At 42.4% G+C, this 22,213-nt stretch overlaps 1 protein-coding gene across 5 annotated transcripts in view; it reads right to left on the minus strand.

The window, feature by feature from the left end:
• Positions 1-14,586: 14,586 nt before the first annotated feature.
• Positions 14,587-22,213, minus strand: part of emsy (EMSY transcriptional repressor, BRCA2 interacting) — a 28,634-nt gene continuing 21,007 nt past the window's right edge. For all 5 annotated transcript variants that reach the window (XM_055941844.1, XM_055941842.1, XM_055941840.1 and 2 more), the window contains 5 exons: positions 21,803-21,961; positions 19,372-19,529; positions 16,523-17,071; positions 15,441-15,869; positions 14,587-15,261 (listed from right to left, as the gene is read on the minus strand). In XM_055941844.1, the coding sequence (XP_055797819.1) occupies positions 15,064-15,261; positions 15,441-15,869; positions 16,523-17,071; positions 19,372-19,529; positions 21,803-21,961 (1,493 nt within the window). In that variant the 3' untranslated portion in view covers positions 14,587-15,063. The remainder of the gene's footprint in view (positions 15,262-15,440; positions 15,870-16,522; positions 17,072-19,371; positions 19,530-21,802; positions 21,962-22,213) is intronic.

Genomic DNA, 22,213 nt, shown 5'->3' on the forward strand with positions numbered 1-22,213 from the left:
CAATGCAAATGACATGACTATAACACATATTTCTATCTGCATTTGGTTGGGTTGGCCAAAGTTACATATTGGCGCTTTAAGACCTAATAAAGCCTTCATAAACCCTTTATAAATCAAATTTCAAATAAAATTTGTATAAGGCCTATACATTTGCATACTGCAAATGTTATGCAGTATGCGAGATAGCTGGCCTTACTCAAACACTTAAAAGACTGTAAAAGAAGGACTGCGGTAAAAACTAAGCTTAAACACGTTAGCCAATTAGCTAACCAATCAGAATGCGCAGCTGAACACTGTATACTGGAAAAACTTGGTTTGTTATTTGAACTAAAAACCAATCTTTGTTAAACATAAATACTAAACTTGTTTCTGCATGGATTCCGTGACGCCGTTAGCTTTTAACAGCTGGGACTGCCATCAAGCTAAGGAAGTTAGTCCCAGATTAGTTTTTCAATGGAGCCCTCTTTGTCTGGATAAGTAAATTAACGGTTCTCGTGCTGTAGGAGCTGTATCTACTACGCTTTGTTTCGGGACAAACTGGATCACTCAGAGTTCCAATGTGACAATTATTTTCTTGCTGAGGATTGTAGGCTTGAGGTGGCTTCCTTGATCACGAAGGTAGCCAGCCTACATAAGAAACTGGGGAAAACGCAGAGTGGAATGTTTACCTTTTCTACGCCGGTGGCTGGACGGTGTTCGCACATGTTGGATGTCTCTCGGTCTTGTCGTTATCCGACTGGCCGGTGTTGCCCGGAGTTCATTCGCCAGGGGAGCCATCTCCTGCGTCTCCTCCACCATCTGATAGTGGAGTCGAAGGAGCACAGCAAGAGGAGCATGGCAATCAACAATGGTCAAATGTCACGAGCCGTGGAATCCGAAGACAGCGGCCTCCCGCAAAGCAGTCTACACTCACAAAGAGAGGCCCGGAGCAGATACAATCAACGAATAGTTTCGCCCCCTGGAGCCTGATCTTCCTGCACCTTCGTCGCTGTGTGTACTTGTGTCTGCGGCCGCTCTGCCTACTCCTTCCTCTACGATTTCGAAGTTGGCAACCTTCAGTCCCTGCTCTGGATCAAGTGGTGCTTCTCCATCTGTCGGAGGCCTGCAACATCCTGTGAAGCGTGGGAGTGGGCGGATTTCATTGTCCTTCTCTCCAGCCGTGATTTTGGGAGGCTCCATGGTAAGAAATGTGACTATTCCTGGTGCAAAAACAATGTCCTATCCCGGAGCTCAAGTAAATAACATTACTAAGCTGCTCCAGAATGTACTACGCCAGGATATGGACATCGATTCTATCGTAGTCCATGTGGGTTTTAATGACAGAATGAAGGGTTGAACAGTTGAAACTGGATTTCAAAGAGCTGATTGACTCTCTGCTAGACACTAATAAAATACCCATCATATCTGGCCCTGTGCCCTCTATGAATCGTGGTATTGAACGCTTAAGCAGGATTCTTTCTCTTCACAACTGGCTACGTGATTATTGCAGCTCAATGGGTGGAACTTTTGTTGACAATTTCGATACCTTTTGGAAACAAAACACGTTTTATAAGGAGGATGGGATCCAACCAAATCATTTGGGTTCCTGGATCCTTTCACAGCATTATAAGGCTGTGTTGAGACAATGACTTATCAATGACCCAAGTCCACCTCAGGTAATCCCTACCACTGTGTCGCTGAGTCATCATAATGCTTTTAGCAAATGTACATTATACCAGGGGAATTGGTAGACACAATGTAAGTAACCTAATTTATGTCCCTCTAACTGCCCTGAATAACTCTGAATGATCCTACAGCTATTGTATGCAGCAATCGTGTCTATGAACCAGATTTATGCTGTTATGCAGTGTGCCCTAGTAGGAAGTCCACTGTGTGCAGCTTATCCTGCACTAACAAAAATAACATGACAAATACAGTTGAAGTCGGAAGTTTACATATACCTTAGCCAAATACCTTTAAACTCAGTTTCACAATTCCTGACATTTAATCCATGTAAAAATTCCCTGTCTTAGGTCAGTTAGGATCACCACTCTATATTAAAAATGTGAAATGTCAGAATAATAGTAGAGAGAATGATTTATTTCCGCTTTCATTTCTTTCATCACATTCCCAGTGGATCAGACGTTTACATACACTCAATTAGTATTTGGTAGCATTGCCTTTAAATTGTTTAACTTGGGTCAAACGCTTCAGGTAGCCAACCACAAGCTTCCGACAATAAGTTGGGTGAATTTTGGCCCATTCCTCCTGACAGAGCTGGTGTAACTGAGTCAGGTTTGTAGGCTTCCTTGCTCGCACACGCTTTTTCAGTTCTGCCTACAAATTGTCTATAGGATTGAGGTCAGGGCTTTGTCTTTGTTGTCCTTAAGTCATTTTGCCACAACATTGGAAGTATGCTTAGGGTCATTGTCCATTTGGAAGACCCATTTGCGACCAAGCTTTAACTTCCTGACTGATATCTTGAGATGTTGCTTCAATATATCCACATAATTTTCCATCCTCATAATGCCATCTATTTTGTGAAGTGCACCAGTCCCTCCTGCAGCAAAGCACCCCCACAACATGATACTACCACCCCTGTGCTTCACGGTTGGGATGGGTGTTCTTCAGCTTGCAAGCCTCCCCTTTTTCCTCCAAACATAACGATGGTCATTATGGCCAAACAGTTCTATTTTTGTTTCATCAGACCAGAGGACATTTCTCCAAAAAGTATGATCTTCGTCCCCATGTGCAGTTGCAAACCATAGTCTGGCTTTTTTATGGCGGTTTTGGACCAGTGGCTTCTTCCTTGCTGAGCGGCCTTTCAAGTTATGTCGATATAGGACTCGTTTTTACTGTGGATATAGATACATTTGTACCTGTTTCCTCCAGCATCTTCACAAGGTCCTTTGCTGTTTTTCTGGTATAGATTTGCACTTTTCGCACCAAAGTACGTTCATCTCTAGGAGACAGAATGAGTCTTCTTCCTGAGTGGTATGACGGCTGTGTGGTTCCATGGTGTTTATACTTGCGTACTATTGTTTGTACAGATGAACGTGGTACCTTCAGTCATTTGGAAATTGCTCCCAAGGATGAACCAGACTTGTGGAGGTCTACAAATTTTTTTCTGAGGTCTTTGCTGATTTCTTTTGATTTTCCAATGAGGTCAAGCAAAGAGGCACTGAATTTGAAGGTAGGCCTTGAATACATCCACTGGTACACCTCCAATTGACTCAAATTATGTCAATTAGCCAATCAGAAGTTTCTAAAGCCATGACATAATTTTCTGAAATTTTCCAAGCTATTTAAAGGCACAGTCAACTTAGTGTATGTAAACTTCTGACCCACTGGAATTGTGATACAGTGAATTATAAGTTAAATAATTTGTCTGTAAACAATTGTTGGAAAAATTACATGTGTCATGCACAAAGTAGATGTCCTAACTGATTTGCCAAAACTATAGTTTGTTAACAAGAAATTTGTGGAGGAGTTGAAAAACAAGTTAATGACTCCAACCTAAGTGTATGTAAACTTCTGACTTCAACTGTATCTACTTACGCAAAGCTTCCCAGTAAAGCAATGAAATCAAGCAACCATGCCAGAAAAGTGACCAAAATATAGCCCACGTTAACATATGTAGCGTATGAAACAAGGTTCATGGCCAGTAACAGATGACATTCATATTCTATCTCTGAAACTCACTTAGACAATACTGTTGATGATACAGTGGTAGCAATACAAACTTATAAAATGTACAGAAAATACAGAAATGCCAGTGGTGGAGGTGTTGATATTTATATTCAGAATCACATTCCTGTAAAGATTAGAGAGGATCTCATGTTAAATACTGCTGAAGTAATATGGCTACAGTGATCACAATATAGTAGCCATATCTAGGAAAACCAAAGTTCCAAAGGCTGTGCCTAATATAGTGTATAAGAGGTCATACAATAAGTTTTGTAGTGATTCCTGTTGTTGTTGATGTAAAGAATATGTGTTGGTCCGTGGTGTGTAATGAGGAGCAAAGAGACGTTGCACTTGACACATTTATGAAATTGCTTATCCCAGTTACTAATAAGCATGCACCCATTAAGAAAATGACAAAAAATTGTTAAATCATTCTGGATGAATGAGGAATTGAAAAATTTTATGGTTTAAAGGGATGAGGCAAAAGGAATGGCAAATAAGTCTGGCTGCACAACCGATCGGCAAACGTACTGGAAATTGAGAATTCATGTGACTAAACTGAATAAAAAGAAGAAACAACTATACTATGAAACAAAGATAAATGACATAAAGAATGATAGTAAAAAGCTTTGGAGCACCTTCAATTAATCTTTGGGGAAAAAGGCAAACTCAGCTCCATCATTCAGCAACAAACGCTGACACGACACATATCTGACCAAATTATGAAAGACAAGAATTGTAATTTTTTATTCTGTAAAGTCAGTGTGGAAGAGGTGAAAATATTATTGTTGTCAATCAACAATGACAAGCCACCGGGGTCTGACAACTTGGATGGAAAATTACTGAGGATAATAGCGGACGATATTACCACTCCTATTTGCAATATCTTCAATTTAAGCCTACTAGAAAGTGTGCGCCCTCAGGCCTGGAGGGAAGCAAAAGTAATTATATTACCTAAGAATAGTAAAGCCCCCTTTCCAGGCTCAAATAGCTGACCAATCAGCCGGTTACCAACCCTTAGTAAAGTTTTGGAAAAAATAGTGTTTGACCAGATACAATGCAACAGTAAACCAACTGACAACAGACTTTCAGCACGCTTATAGGGAAGGATATTCAACAAGCACAGCACTTACACAAATGACTGATGATTGGCTGAGAGAAATTGATGATAAGATTGTGGGGGCTGTTTTGTTAGACTTCAGTTTGGCTTTTGACATTATTGATCTTAGACTGCTGCTGGAAAAACGTACGTTTTATGGCTTTACAACCCCTGCTATATTGTGGATAATGTTTTACCTGTCTAACAGAACACAGAGGGTGTTCTTTAATGGAAGCCTCTCGAACATGGGGTGGTAGGTAGCCTAGTGGTTAGAGCATTGAGCCAGTAACTGAAAGGTTATCTTGTCCCTGAGCTGACAAGATAAAATCTGTCGTTCTGCCCCTGAACCCACTGTTCCCCGGTAGGCCGTCATTGTAAATAAGAATTTGTTCTTAACCGACTTGCCTAGTTAAATAAAGGTTGCATTTAATCCAGGTAGAATCAGGAATTCCCCAGGGCAGCTGTCTAGGCCCCTTACTTTTTTAAATCTTTACTAACGACATGCCACTTGTTTTGAGTAAAGTCAGTGTGTCTATGTATGTGAATGACTATACACATCAGCTACTACATAAGTGTTACAGGCATTTCAGTTTAACAAAGACCTGCAGTTAGTTTCAGAATGGGTGGCAAGGAATAATAGTTAGATATATTTAAATATTTGTTAAATATTTAAAAAACTAAATGCATTGTATTTTGGACAAATCATTCACCTAAACCTCAACTAAATATTGTAATAAATCATATTGAAATTGAGCAAGTTGAGGTGACTGTCATGGTCAAAACATATTGTTACAACAGTAGGTAAGAATGGGAGAAGTCTGTCCATAATAACATGTTGCTCTACCTTCTTAACAGCCCTATCAACAAGTCAGGTCCTACAGGCTCTAGTTTTGTCGCACCTGGACTACTGTTCAGTCGTGTGGTCAGGTGCCACAAAGAGGGACTTAGGAAAATTGCAATTGGCTCAGAACAGAGCAGCACGGTTGGCCCTTGGATGTACACAGAGAGAAAACAATAATATCCATGTAAATCTCTCCTGGCTCAAAGTAGAGTAGAGATTTACTTCCTCGCCACTTGTATTTGTGAGAGGTATTGACATGTTGAAAGCACCGAGCTGTCTATTTAAATGACTAGCACACAGCTCAGACACCCATGCATACCCCACAAGACATGCCACCAGAGGTGTCTTCACAGTCCCCAAGTCCAGAACAGACTATGGGAGGCGCACAGTACGACATAGAGCCATGACTACATGGAACTCTATTCCACATCAAGTAACTGATACAAGCAGTAGAATCACATTTTTAAAAAACAGATAAAAACACACCTTATGGAACAGCGGGGACTGTGAAGCAACACAAAGCTAGGCAGACACAAACATGATAACATACGCACTATACACACACACAGATTTTGTGTTGTAGATATGTGGTAGTGGAATATGGGCCCGAGGGCACACACTTAGTGTGTTGTGAAATCTGTAATGAATGTATTGTAATGTTTTTAAAATTGTATAACTGACGTAATTTTTCCGGACCCCAGGAAGAGTGGCAGCAGCTAATGGGAATCCATAATAAATACATATACTCAAACAATTACACACATGACAGCAATGGTAGGACTGGTGGAAAAGTACTACCAACTGGATGGTTCGGTAAATTTAACTTGCTCTTAAATAAATACTTGGCAAAAGGTTTATGCCACCTTTGGCAACATTTTGCTTGATTTGTGAAGCATCTTTCTATGTAGTGCTTATGAAGACTATGAATGCTGCATAAAATATTTTTATGTTGTTTTCATTTAAACTGGGTCCCTAACGTTTTTGATACCAGTGTTGAGGCATACAGAGACAACGTGGAAATAACATGACATCAATATTCATCGGCAGATGGAGATGTGGTAAAAACCAATATAGAACAAACACTCTTTTTGCTCTGTCATAGTTTACAGAAGCGCTGCGTCACTGACATTTTGCTTATCTTTCGCTGGTACTGCCCCTGCCTTTGTTCCACTAGGCTATTCACTCGAAATTAAATGTTCACCCACTATCTGTCTAAGTAGAGTGTACCGCCCCTCTGTCTGTGGCCTTTATTGAGTGTGTGGGATAGGGGAACCTGATAGTAGTGTGTGAAGGGTACTTCTCACATAGGGATGGACTACAGATGCTATAAGGGGACTTCCTCATTGTTAAGAGTGGGTGCAATGTCCCAAATGGCACCCTATTCTCTACTACTTTTTAAAAGTAGTGCACTATGTAGGGAATAGTGTGCCATTTGGGACGCAAATAGGGTATGCTAACTTGGTGGACTAAACTCAATTAACTGACTTTTCTGACAATTGCTACCTCTTTGGCAGAGATCCGCCACCTACCCTCAAAACAATGATGGGACATTTGAGAGAGTTGAGGAAGTTATTCCAGTATGATCGTTCTGCCAGATAACAAATAACACAAAACGCACATTACCAGAGGGAGGAAATTCAATATGATCTGTTTCTCAAAAATGTAAGGTTAAATTCTACCAAAGACCTGAAATTACAGACTACGGCATTTTGAACACAGTAAAACAATTTAGAGACAATGCGATATGATGGCAGCATTTATTATGACAAAAACATTGAAAATATACACTAACATTTATCAAACACTGCTGACTGTCTGACCTCTTACATTATGGTCTGTGTATGTCCAACCTCATTGGTCAGAGGGAACCCAGGGTCAAATTCAATAGTGCACAACATAGAAAAGCATTTTGCAACTGAAAACGAAAACATGCGTTTCTCATTGGACAAATTAAGGTAATCCCTCCATGTTTAGGTCTGTTTGCTACAGTTTGGTTGCTTGTGAATATGACCCAGAGTTGGATTACAACACACGAGGCAACATTGGCGAACAATAATGTGTATGAAATTAGGAAACCTTAGCAATTAATCATATACTGACACCATTGGTTTTTATTTCTTCATTGCTTCCTGGATGTTTCCAATGAAGATGAGTCATATTCAAACTCTGACAATCTCTGTGAGGAAGGCTGTGTTCAGTAGGCATGAAATGGAAAGAAGACGCTCTGAAATGGAGTCTAGGTAATGTCTAAACTTAGTCCAGTAAGAAACGCTTAATTCCGTTTTCCATTGCAAACTGTTTTGCTATAGTGTGTCCCAATGAACACAACCCAGAACTGATACTCCGGTCAGAGGTTTTGCACACAGTCTGAGAGGGAACATGAGAAACCGAGAGATCAAAGGTGACCTTCAGCCAACATTATTTATGTCCTCTGCTCCTAACATTCCCAGGCAGACTCACTTTTTTTGGGGGGGGGGGTTCTTCAGCCAAATGCTTTCCAGAGGTCAGTCTACCCCCCCCCCCTCCACCCCATACTATCTACAGTACATCCTTCTCCTCCTCATCCCCGTTACCCCCTGCTACTCATATTATCTTGCACCTCCTCTCTCTTACCCTATCCTCTCCTTCTTCCCTTTAATTCTCCTCCATTTATTCCTCTCCTCTCCCTGCTTGTCCTCTCCGTCCTCCTATCCCCTTCCTGCTTCCCATCTTCCTCATCTATCCCTCCTAAACCTCATTCTCCCCTATGCCCCTAACCAACTGGTGGTTGTGGTCAGAAGTTCAAAGTCCAGCTAAGACATCTACCATAGGGATGAGCACAGAGCTAAGCTACATTTAAGTTTGGATTTTGGCATGGAGGCCATTTATCTACTTCCCCAGAGTCTGATGAATTAGTGGATACCATTGTTATGTCTCTGTGTCCAGTATGAAAGAAGTTAGAGGCAGTTTCGCAAGCCAATGCTAGCCAGCGCAATGACTGGAAGTCTATGGGTATCTGCTTGCATACTACTGTTGTTGGGGGATGTAGATAAAGGGCCATAATCCAGAAGTATCCCTTTAAGTGTTAAAGTTTCCTGCAATTCTACACATTTTACCATGGGGAGTAGAGAAAGTGTTGCAGTTTTAAAGCAAGCTTTCTGCAATTCTACACATCTTGCCATGGGGAGTAGAGAAGTTTAGCAATTTAATAACAAAATTCATGCAACTCTACTGGACGTCTACTGGATTACTGCAAGTTTAGATACAGTAGCTGGCTAGACTAATTTACCAATCAAAAAATTGTTAGCTGACATAGCTAATTTAGTGACTGTCAATGACTGATATAACAGGAGAAAAACTTCTGCTGCACAACCAAATTTCGAAATTGCACCTTGTGTATTCTACTATTCTAACTCTCAACAGTAAGTTGAGACCCCAAATGTTTTTTCTTTGGCTCGGGGCCCCCTAGCGGCCGTGGGCCATAAGCGACCTCTTACGTCGCTTATGCCTGGAGCAGGCCCTGAACATAAACCAAGGATTTCACTATGGGAGTACAGCATAGCACAGCCTCTTTCCTGGCCAACCAACAGGCTCTCTCTCTGACCAATCCAGGGCCGTATTCAGCGGAGCAAAACCAATACACACTACCGATCAAAAGTTTGGGGTCACTTAGAAAAGTCCTTGTTTTTTAAAGAAAAGCAATTTTTTTGCCTATTAAAATAACATCAAATTGATCAGAAATATAGTATAGACATTATTAATGTTGAAAATGACTGTTGTGGAAACGGTTGATTTTTTATGGAATATCTACAGCATCCCGGCGACTCTGGGATGCTGGCATTCTAGGCAGAGTTGCAAAGAAAATGCCATATCTTAGACTGGTCAATAAAAATAAAATATTAAGATGGACAAAAGAACACAGACACTGGACAGAGGAACTGTGCCTAGAAGGCCAGCATCCCGGATTCGCCTCTTCACTGTTGACGTTGAGACTGGTGTTTTTTTCTTAACATTTTTTCCCCCCTTTTCGTGGTATCCAATTGCTAGTAATTACTATCTTGTCTCATCGCTACAACTCCCGTACGGGCTCGGGAGAGACGAAGGTCGAAAGCCATGCGTCCTCCGAAACACAACCCAACCAAGCCGCACTGCTTCTTAACACAGCGCGCCTCCAACCCCAACTTTAAACATTAGAAGCATTGACAAACTGTCTGATAATGCTTAGCCGTTGATAGATTGTGTTATAAATGGGCACTATAATAACTGTCTTCGCTGATGAGGTGTAAAATGTTTAACTTTATCTCATCAGATGCCTAGCACATGGCTTTGATGGCTTTGGCTGCTCTGTCCGGCACGTGTCTCATTCACTTGTAATCGACATCAATCAGAAATTATGACAATAAATTGTTATTTCAGTTGCAGCAGTAAAGTGCTGAAAAATCCAGAAAGGGTACTGATTTAAAAAAATGCCCTACCAGATGCAGTATGCTTACCTCACCAGCGCAGTCCATATTGGTGACAGATGTTGACACACACTTCACATGTTGACAAGAATCTCTGTGGTGTTCTACTGCTTTCTGATGTTACACAGGAAAATATGAGAGTTGTCATGTAGCAGCATACACACAGATATACAGAAATATGGAAATACACACACACACACACCTGCACGTCTCCTCAAAGTTGGGGGGGGGGGGGGGGGGGGGGGGGCGTCAGTGACATGAGACCTGGCTGTAACCTACACTCTACTCAGAAAATACCCACCATTGCGACCTGTATGCTCTCGTTGGCTGGTCCTCGCTACATATACGTCGCCAAACCCACAGGCTCTAGGTCATCTATAAGTCTTTGCTTGGTAAAGCTCCGCCTTATCTCAGCTCACTGGTCACGATAACAACACCCACCCGTAGCACACGCTCCAGCAGGTATATCTCACTGGTCATCCCCAAAGCCAACACCTACTTTGGCGCCTTTCCTCCTGTTCTCTGCTGCCAATGACTGGAACGAATAGAAGAAGAAAAAAATAATAAAAATCACTGAGTTGGAGACTTATATCTCTCTCACTAACTTCAAGCATCGGCTGTCAGAGAAGCTTACCGATCGCTGCAGCTGTACACAGCACATATGTAAATAGCCCATCCAACCAACTACCTACCTCATCCCCATATGTTTTTTTCTGCTCTTTTGCACACAAGCATTTCTACTTGCACATCCTCATCTGCACATCTATCACTCCAGTGTCAATTGCTAAATTGTAATTACTTCGCAACTATATAGAGCCACAAATAGAGCCACATATCCTAGGGGGCCACGTCCAAATACGTCTGGGCTGCCGGACAGATCTCAGCCTGAGGAGGGCACACTCAACCCAGGTTATCAATTCCAAAGCAGGAGAAAGTTAGACCAAAAGCAGGCCAGGTTGATGAATACAGGAATACCCAGAAGACCAGTCACTGAAAAAGGAGTCGGAGTGACCCTACCACCTCAACTAAGCCCGATCAAACATCGATAGGAGGGTAGAAAAACATGATGATGACACCCCCGAATCTACCAGCGAGTGAGCCACATCATAATGATCTAGAAACAGATTCACTCTGTACTGATCTAGGATCAGATCCACCCTGTCCATGTAGTCTTATTCATTATAATCTAAAAGGAAAACCTGACCCTAAATCAGCCCTCGTATTCTGAGACACTTAATACATATGGCCCCAAATGCCCATTCAACTCCCTCCATGGACACCACAGTGAGTATTAAAGTGAGGGATCAGGTTAACCAGGAGTATTACCACAAACCAGATTCTGTCTGGATTCCACTCCGCACACACTGAACTGATGTACATTGCTTTTGGCACAATGGTTGTGATACAGTGGAATGTTTCTGTACAAAAACAATGACACAAACATTGGTTGGACAATGGTTTTATCACAAAAAATAGCACAACCATTGTGTGAAAATTAAATGCATTGTACATCAGATGTACAATCCGAGTGTGTATGTTAAAGATTCTTCTTCTAGTGATGCCAGTAGACGTCTTAGAAGGAAGGACGTGTCCAACAACAAGAGCAAGAATGTATCCGGTTTTAATTAACATATGCATGCAGAGACACAGTATACCTTATAGTGAACCTAAGTTAAATGATCTGAACTTAAGAAAAATGATCTGTGTGTGACTGAAATAAATGCACAAGTTGTGATTTCACTCTACTTAGCTAAGCCAAACCAAACCAATTGGACTGGGCATGCATCCACCAGAGTAGCTGGAATAGTAATGGGAAGGACATAGTGAAAGTTAATGATCTGAGCCAGTATAGTACGGTTTGGGTCAGCACAGTTGGGTAAAAAGAGTATTCCTATATTGAGGCCCAGACTTGCTTGCTCCCATGCTGAGGTGGGTAGCGGAGTCGAGTGGTTGTGTTCTAGTTGTGGTTGCGCTGGTCGATCTGTGGTGGCAAGGTCTAAACACACACAGAGGTTTGGGAGTCTGAACCACAAGCTTGGCAGTGAAAGTTCTCTCAGTTCCTCTTTTATGAAGTTACATTCAGCAATTGAGACTTCTCAAGTACCACTATGCACATTTTTGTTGGGGATTGCAATTGAAAAAGGTTGTATTCAATGGAATCAACTAGCACAAGTTTCAGATTCAGTAGACCCAATTCAAAATGGGGTCTACTAAGCTAACGTTTGACATTTTTTAAGATGGTCATAACAATGATCATTTAGCGATTTGATGTAGAATTTTAAGACCCCTTTAGGCATAAAAAAATATTGAAAAAAATATTTTATATAACATTTTGACCTTTCTGCTATAGTCCATAGAAACAGATTGAACAACAGATTCATACATGGAAATTATTTTGTTTGGAAGTGTCTGTCCTATATCTGAGGGATATAAGAACGACCAGGGTGTTATTTTTTATTTCAGGGAACAATATAAAACCCCCTTTTTTTGTTTGAGGCACTAAACTACTTCCATATATTCTCCCATTCATTTTTTAAACTGGTACCAGGCTACCTTCAGTCTTGTGAGGCGTCCAAGTCAAAAACACTGACATGTACGTGTTCGTGAGTCTCATCTTTCCAAAGATGGGTCATATTAGTGTGTAGCCCAAACTTTTCAGACGCTACAGACAGAAGTTGGCAGAACCGACTAGACGAGTCGGGGATCGTAGAGCAAAACAGAGGAGGTGTTCGTGAGAGTATCATCTTTCCACAGAGGGGTCATATCAGTTTGGATGCTACAGACGTTTTCGTGAGAATACCAATTTTCGGGATATTTCATGGTCTGACAAACACACTATAGCTCTGCAACTTTTCACCGCAGTAGCGCATGGTCGACAACCGTGGATGCGGTGGATTGCAGCCCATGCAAAAAAAACAACAGATGTCTCTAGTTTAAACAGATTTTTGTGGGGATTTTTTTATTACGCTAATTACATTTCCGCAGGGCGCGGACAACGTCAAGGGGTTTTTAAGATCTATTTAGAATTTAAAGAGAATCTATTATTCATGGAAATTCTAGCGTAGAGGTTACGACAGCTTTTACTATGGTATCCCACGAAGGGGCTTCCCGTGTGACCTCACTTCCTTATCTTTCTAATTGTACTAAAACCGTTTCGAACCGGGTGGTTCCTAGTGAATACACCCCTGTAAATCGATTGTTGTCAGAGTGCAGTTTCCCCATTAGCTGTAATGGGTAAATACAGTTATAAAACAGGTGCAGCAAACAAGACAGACAGTTTGCGCATGGTGTCAATGATATATACACAAAAGGGATTTTCAAATGAAAATTTGTGGTATAATATTATGAAGTACATTTGTAAATAGTAACTGATAATGGGTTATAAACACCTTGTGCATGTAATTAGGGCAACATACAAAACAACCAAAGGCTAAATAAAAGGACAATGATGATTATGTCTGTGGTCCCCCATTCTTACAAAACACACCTGATTTATTATGGTATGTGCTGCCATGCTTATATATTTTCAGTTGTACAAAGACTTTGAGGCATGATTTAGAATCCATGCGAGTTGAAGTATCATTTACAATTTCAATTAGCAAAACAGGTGCTTGTCACATGTTCAGCCAGAAACAACCTCAAAGCAATGCCCAAAACTGTATCCAGAAAGATTGCGAATTGAACCGCTGAATCATCTTTTGGCTACTAATGTGGTTTGTTAGCACACAATGCTAACCACTCAAAGTAGTAAATGAGGGGAGAGCTAGTTGTAGGTCTACATCCTCCTCCCTTGGGCTTGGGCATACTCCTGGCTTTAGCAATATCTGGACACAGAAAGTCCCTCTGTGTGGATAACATGAGAAGATTCGCCAAAGACCGACGAGAGGGCAAAAGCACCCTATAATGAATGACAGATTCCCCTTTCAGCCATCCAGTACACATATGCTCTGTAGGCTAGTTAGCACAATGGCTAGCCTCCATCTCCATCGCTGACTACACAGCAGTTAGACCAAACACATTGTGTAAACACACTCATAAAATCTGTATAGCCTCAGTTGGTAGAGCATGGCGCTTGCAAAGCCAGGGCTGTGGGTTCGATTCCCATGGGGGACCAATACAAAAAATAATAATCTATGCACTCACTACTGTAAATTGCTCTGGATAAGAGCATCTGCTAAATGACAAAATTGTAAATTATACAACCCAGACTTATGGCACTAACAAGAGGGTGCTGGTATTCACAGAAACTTCCCAACACACACACACTAGCCTAGCTTACATAAAGCCTTTCTTTTTACCCCTATGATTGAATGCAAATAAACATTTGGTGGAAACATTGGTGATTTCCTCATGTTGAAAGGTCAATTCATTAAGATGGACTGATAGGTCATGTACAAAACGACATTCACCAAGGGAATGCCAAATTGTGTGCGGTCCTGTAACAGAAAAACAGTTTTAAGCTGTTGTATAAAAGTTTAGTTAAAATTCTAAAAAGTTACACAGAGAACACAAAACAGAAACCCCCATCCCAAACTAACAAGGTTGAAAGTGTATTTATTTGTTTGTATTTCTTTTTTTCTTCCAACAATTCTTCTTACCAACTGTTTCAACTTCAAAGTGCTAATTCCTCAAGGGTTATTACAATCCCTTTATGGTCAGCCTTATTGTCTGTGACAAATCTTGAATCACTGCACTGTATGTGCCCACTTTAAACAAACTGAAGTAATCTGAAGGCCATCAGACTTATTTATTACAAGTCAGAAACTCAAACTGTACTATCATGTATTAAAATTTACATTGTCGAAGGAGACCATATCAAAAATGGTGTTCAACAATTGATCTAATCAAATACCGTTATGCAAATACCGCATTTATCCGCTTGCCGTGACGTCATTAGGGTTCTAACTAAGTTGGGAGGTATCCACAAGTCACTGTGATGACCGTAATCACCCTCATCTCTGCATCATCCCTGTCACACATCGTGTGTGACGTGACGGAGTTGACATGTGTAGTGGTCACTGGGACTGGTCGGCGCAGCCCTCCATGGGGCTGACAGTCGTGGCCTCGTCATTGCTGCTGTCCACCTCTTGCTCCATGACGCTCTCCTCGTCCAGCCGCTGGCTGGTGTAGTTGCTGATCTCGAGGAAGCCGCTGGGCTCCACCACCACGTTGGACTGGCTAGAGTCTGGCATGATAGAGTACCGAGGGATCACCTGGGGAGGGAAGTAACGGATGTTATTTAGCTTTTATTGTCTATAGATGTTAAAAGCTTAGATGACTGTTGTCCTATAATAAGCAATATTTAAGAAATGTTAATCATATGGCTCAGAAAATGTAATTAGTAATGCTTTGCTATGCTATAACATAAATCTTTGAAATCACAGAAATGTACCTCAATGACATCCAGGTCTTCTTTGCCCTTGGCCACTAGGCCCTGGATGCGGCTAAACTGGCTATGCTGGGGCTTGGAGTGGGATGAGTGGTGCAGGGAGGCCCCCGAGCTGCTGATGACCGGGCCTGAGCCCCCCAACACACCTAAATCTCCCCCTGCCCCAACACCCTTCCCGTAGGGGCTGCAGTCGCTGGACGAGTCCACCACCATTGGCTCGGCGCTAGGGTCGATCTCCGCTTCCATCATAGAGATCTTGAGGATGTCCGAAACGGAGGGCTTCTCGCCGCCGGACGGGCCCGAGCTGCTGGGCTCGGCGGGGACCAGCTTCGCTGTGGCCTCGCCACTGCTGGACACGGGCGGGGACTGGTGGCTACTGCTACCGCCGAAGGTGATCTTGGTGATGCTGGCTCCCTGGGTGATGATTGGCGGCTGTGTCGGGGGAGAGATGGGGAAAATGAATTTGGTTGGAACTATAGAAATTAATAGAACAGACATTGCCATTCAAGTCAATGTTCTGTAATATGTAGACCAGCGGCCATATTGAATGTACCCATGAGTGTTAGTCAAATTGCCATGGTCGGAAAGGGCTTCCCCTTCCATTTCTATGGTTGGAACTAGTGTAGGGCATGGGGAAACTCTACAAACCCAGGGGCCCCTTTTTGAATGAAAAACAATGGTAATTTATTTTCAGGTTGTGATTACAGGGAGGGCTGTGAAGGTTGTCAGGCTCCCTGCGCTACTTTACAAATAACACTGATCTGATTGGAAGGGAATTTGTGGCATGGTGCCCAGAGCTTTGTCTTATCTCGTTGATCTTAAAAAGGCCCATCAAGGGACAAGTGCTGTGAATCAGAACAAGATTTACATGTATGGAATGTGTACTCTGTGTAAATGCTTTTAAATGTGTAAGTCACAATCCATCTAGAGGGCAAATAAAGTTTAAATTAAGTTCTATTCTAAAGCATTATAGCACAATGCATCTGACAGTTGATGATTCAACTGTGTCAACCTGATTTGTCCCAGACTAATACATAAAATAGTTACTGGGCCCTGGAAGTCCATCAGAGAGGGATGGTGCTCACCAGGCTTGTGGAAGGGGTCTTGTCTGCACCCACCGGGTGGTGGGCCTGCAGGGGTGGCGGCTGGGACAGCTGTGTGTGGATGGGCCTGTGGTGGGAGGTGGGCGCCTGCTGCAACTTGGGGAGCTGGGGGGTGAGGGAGGGTGGCTTTGTAGGGGTGCCCAGGCCCACCAGCTGGGGGGATCCCGAGGCAGAGGAGGGCCTCTCCTTCAGGCTCTGCCCTGGAGCCTGGGGCTTGGGCTGGTACTGCTCTTGGAGCTGTGGTGGCTTCTTCACCAAGGTGGAGGAAGGCTGGCTCATCTGGGGCTTGCTGTGTAGCTGTGGGGGTTGGGTGGAGTTGGGCATGTGTCTGCCCTGCTCCGACTGGGGCTCAGAGTGTGACTGGCTTTGGGGTTGGGGGAGTGTGTGGTGCTGAGGGGCAGGGGCTGCCGCGAGTTGGATGGAACGGTAGAACAGGCCCGTCTGGGGGTCCAGGGTGTCCCCTTCTAGTTCGCCCTCCTCCATCACCATCTCCTCCGCCTGCTTACTGTGGATAAGCTGGCCCTCCGACGCCTGGAATGACATTATACTATCATTGCCAATAGTGGTATATATGGAAATACAGGTAACTGCTAAAAATAAAGGAAACACCAACAAAGTATCTTAATAGGGTATTGGGCGACCATGATCCAGAACAGCTTCTACGCACCTTGGCATAGATTCTACAAGTGTCTGGAACTCTATGCAACACCATTCTTCCACGAGAAATTCCATAATTTCATGTTTTGTTGATGGTGGTGGAAAACGCTGTCTCAGGCGCCACTCCAGAATCTCCCATAAGTGTTCAATTGGGTTGAGATCTGGTGACAGACGGCCATGGCATACGGTTTATAACGTTTTCATGCTCATCAAACCATTCAGTGACCACTCGTACCCTGTGGATGGGGGTATTGTCATCCTATGGGGACATAGCCATGGTAGCCAAAATAATGGCCTGCCCAGCATTTTTATACATGGCCCTAAGCATGATGGGATGTTAATTGCTTAATTAACTCACACTATACCTGTGTGGAAGCACCTGCTTTCAACACTATTTGTATCCCTCATGTTTCCATTATTTTGGCAGTTACCTATATATTGGTGCATATTGATACAGTTGAAGTTGGAAGTTTACATACACTTAGGTTAGAGTCATTAAAACTCATTTTTCAACCACTCCACAAATTTCTTGTTAACAAACTATAGTTTTGGCAAGTTGGTTAGGATATCTACTTTGTGCAGTAACTTTTCCAACAATTGTTTACAGACAGGTTATTTCACTTACAGTTCACTGTATCAATTCCAGTGGGTCCAGAAGTTTACATACACTCAGTTGACTGTGCCTTTAAACAGCTTGGAACATTCCAGAAAATGATGCCATGGCTTTAGAAGCTTCTGATAGGCGAATTGACCTCATTTGAGTCAATTGGAGGCGTACCTGTGGATGTATTTCAAAGCCTACCTTCAAACTCAGTTTCTCTTTGCTTGACATCATGGGAAAATCAAAAGAAATCAGCCAAGACCTCGGAAAAGAAATTGTAGACCTACACAACTCTGGTCCATCCTTGGGCGCAATTTCCAAATGCCTGAAGGGATGATGTTCATCTATACAAACAATAGTACGCAAGTATAAACACCATGGGACCACGCAGCCATCATACCGCTCAGGAAGGAGACGCGTTCTGTCTCCTAGAGATGAACGTACTTTGGTGCGAAAAGTGCAAATCAATCCCAGAACAGCAGCAAAGGACCTTGTGAAGAATGCTGGAGGAAACGGGTACAAAAGTATCTATATCCACAGTAAAATGAGTCCTATATCGACATAACCTGAAAGGCCGCTCAGCAAGGAAGAAGCCACTGCTCCAAAACCGCCATAAAAAAGCCAGACTACGGTTTGCAACTGCACATGGGGACAAAGATCGTATTTTGGGGGGAAATGTCCTCTGGTCTGATGAAACAAAAATAGAACTGTTTGGCCATAATGACCATCGTTATGTTTGGAGGAAAAAGGGGGAGGCTTGCAAGCTGAAGAACACCATCCCAACCGTGAAGCACCGGGGTGGCAGCATCATGTTGTGGGGGTGCTTTGCTGCAGGAGGAACTGGTGTGCCTCACAAAATAGATGCCATCATGAGGAGAGAAAATTATGTGGATATATTGAAGCAACATCTCAAGACATCAGTCAGGAAGTTAAAGCTTGGTCGCAAATGGGTCTTCCAAATGGACAATGACCCCAAGCATACTTCCAAAGTTGTGGCAAAATGGCTTAAGGTCAACAAAGTCAAGGTATTGGAGTGGCCATCACAAAGCCCTGACCTCAATCCTATAGACAATTTGTGGGCAGAACTGAAAAAGCGTGTGCGAGCAAGGAGGCCTATAAATCTGACCCAGTTGTACCAGCTCTGTCAGGAGGAATGGGCCAAAATTCACCCAACTTATTGTGGGAAGCTTGTGTGGAAGGCTACCCGAAACGTTTGACCCAAGTTAAACAATTTAAAGGCAATGCTAGCAAATACTAGACATTTCACATTCTTAAAATAAAATGGTGATCCTAACTGACCTAAGACAGGGAAGTTTTACATGGATTAAATGTCAGGAAATGTGAAAAACTGAGTTTAAATGTATTTGGCTAAGGTGTATGTAAACTTCCGACTTCAACTGTATACTGGTACACTTACCTAATGAACAGTGAGATCCTATGCCAGTGAGATAGTGCATGTTATACTGCATTACCTATACTATATGATTTGATAAAACATTGGAAAAGAAGAATACAAAGACGAACATGTATTTGTGATTTTTAAGTTCATATACTAGGTAGGCTTTTGTCTCACCAGTTGGACAATGCGTGTGACGGTGACCGCAGAGGAAGTTGGGATGGACTTGACCACCATGGGGGTGTGACCTGTGCTCTGTGAGGACGCCGCCAGTTGCTGGCTAGCGGACATGACCATGTCGCCTCCAGAGGATGGTCCGGCCCGGCTGGCTTTAACTGCACAACGAGAGATCATTATAAGTTAGGTTCCCATCCAATTGGGAACAGATTTTGCATGTGAATATTCTAAAATCCACTTAAAAACAATATGCGCATTTTCCCACCAGAGGGGTGATTCCATTAAATTAACTTGTTGCAGATAAGAGGCACGTGCACTCCAGCCAACAGATACAGTACAGTGTCCACAGATAGCACTGTTGGCTAGAGCGCACGTATAGCCTACATGATGAGATCATTATGGACAAAAGAGCGAGATTATTTTTATTTGTAAAACGGCAGCCAAGCATCAATCATGTCACCAGAATAAGACCCTCAATATGTATTGGAAAGGAGAATCAAGAATCACCTTGCACTTTCACCACCCTCTGAAGTTCATCATAACTTATTTAATCTGTAGCCTAATAAACTGCATGTTTTCCCGACGAGTCGTAGTGGGAGGACCACACAACATGTTATCAGGTGACTCCTAGTTTAATTCAATATAAGGGTTATTATATCAATATTGGTGGATAAAAAAAATAGGTTTCCACCATTTATCGCATAATTAATTTAACAGAAAAATATCCCACCTTGTCTATTGTATTTTGTTTTGCCTGTCATCAAAATATTTTATCTGACATACTTTACTAAACCTTGTTTTTAACATGGAATTGCTCTCAAATACTCGGAACGGCATTATTTCGAGACATACTTAGCTGTACTCACTAAAGAATAGAACAGCCTGCTGTTTTTTCACTTTGCTTATTTCTGCGTGGTTAAGGGCTACGATTGTGTGTAAATCCCTGAATACATGAGTAGGAAAGTGTATAATTTTCCATCCAAGGTGTAATATCATTAAGGGGTGACGAACTATGATATACAGTACCAGTCAAAAGTTTGGACACACCTACTCATTAAAGTTATTTATTTTTTTATAATATTTTTTACATTGTAAAATAATAGTGAAGGCATCAAAACTATGAAATAACACATGGAATCAAGTAGTAACATAAAAAAAATGTTCATCGAAGTAGCCACCCGTTGCCTTGATGAGAGCTTTGCATTCTCTCAACCAGCTTCACCTGGAATGCTTTTCCAACAGTCTTGAAGGAGTTCCCACATATGCTGAGCACTTGTTGGCTGCTTTTCTTTCACTCTGCGGTCCAACTCATCCCAAATCATCTCAATTGGGTTGAGGTCTGGGGATTGTGGAGGCCAGGTCATCTGATGCAGCACTCCATCACTCTCCTTCTTTGTCAAATAGCCCTTACAAAGCCTGGAGGTGGGTTGGGTCCTGTTGAAAAACAAATAATAGTCCCACTAAGCCCAAACCGGATTGGATGGCGTGTTGCTGCAGAATGCTGTGGCCAACGGACAGATTTCCACTGGTCTAACGTCCATTGCTCATGTTTCTTGGCCCAAGCAAGTATCTTCTTATTGGTGTCCTTTAGTAGTGGTTTCTTTGCAGCAATTCGACCATGAAGGGCTGATTCACGCAGTCTCCTCTGAACAGTTGATGTTGAGATGTGTCTGTTACTTGAACTCTGAAGCAATTTCTGAGGCTGGTAACTCTAATGAATGTATCCTCTGCAGCAGAGGTAACTCTGGGTCTTCCTTTCCTGTGGCGGTCCTCATGAGAGTCAGTTTCATCATAGCGCTTGATGGTTTTTGCGACTGCACTTAAAGAAGCTTTCAAAGTTCTTCATGTCTTAAAGTAATGATGGACTGTCATGTCTCTGATTATTTGAGCTGTTCTTGCCATAATATGGACTTGGTCTTTAGGGCTATCTTCTATATACCAGCCCTAGCTTATCAACTCAAAACGCATTGAGGAGGAAAGAAATTCCACAAATGTACTTTTAACAAGGCACACCTGTTAACTGAAATGCATTCCAGGTGACTACCTCATGAAGCTGGTTGAAAGAAAGCCAAGGTGTGTCCAAACTTTTGACTGGTACTGTACATCAATGTATTTCGCAATGAAACAGTATGAAAAGAAAGGGAACATCATCACTTTGGGGATCTTTTAGGTGTCCTCCTAAAGTGATGACAATACAGTGTAATATGACAATTGATCAAATCTGAGAAACTAAAAAGTAAGACAGATTATAGTGTCTTGGCTGTGTGTAATGCCCAAGGAGAAATGTTTCAGTGAGCTCGCTTCCCAAATGGCACACTATCCCTTATATAGTGCACTACCTTTGAACAGGGCTGGACCTCAGTAGAAGTAGTGCATTATATAGAGAATATGGTGCCATTTGGGAGGCAACATCAGTGGTCAGTTCATGTACCAGCAGTGATGTATTCAGTGGACGGTTCAGTCTCTACAGTGGATGTCCCAGGGGAGATTGGATCCTGCTGCTTCTTGTCCTGGGCCATCTGAAAGGGCACAGCCATCTGGCTCAGGTCTATGGTGTGCTGCCTGGGCTTCGCCTCACTCTTGTCCTTCACTGTAAAGGCAACAGAGACTGTCACCATCAGTCAACTAATAAACAACTACTCCATTTATATTTGGAAAGACGCGGGACAACAAAGTACCATCACTTACATGAGAATTAGAGTTCAGAGCAGTCTGACCCCAACGACGAACACTTTTACATCTGATTCTCCCAGAATCAGGTCCCAGAGAGTCCAGTCACTTGACCTGCTATCAGGCTGTGTTTGAGTGCGCCACAGGCCCATTAATCGCACCGGTAAGAAAT

This window comes from Salvelinus fontinalis, chromosome 13 (assembly GCF_029448725.1).
Source record: "Salvelinus fontinalis isolate EN_2023a chromosome 13, ASM2944872v1, whole genome shotgun sequence".
Classification (NCBI taxonomy): Eukaryota; Metazoa; Chordata; class Actinopteri; order Salmoniformes; family Salmonidae; genus Salvelinus; species Salvelinus fontinalis.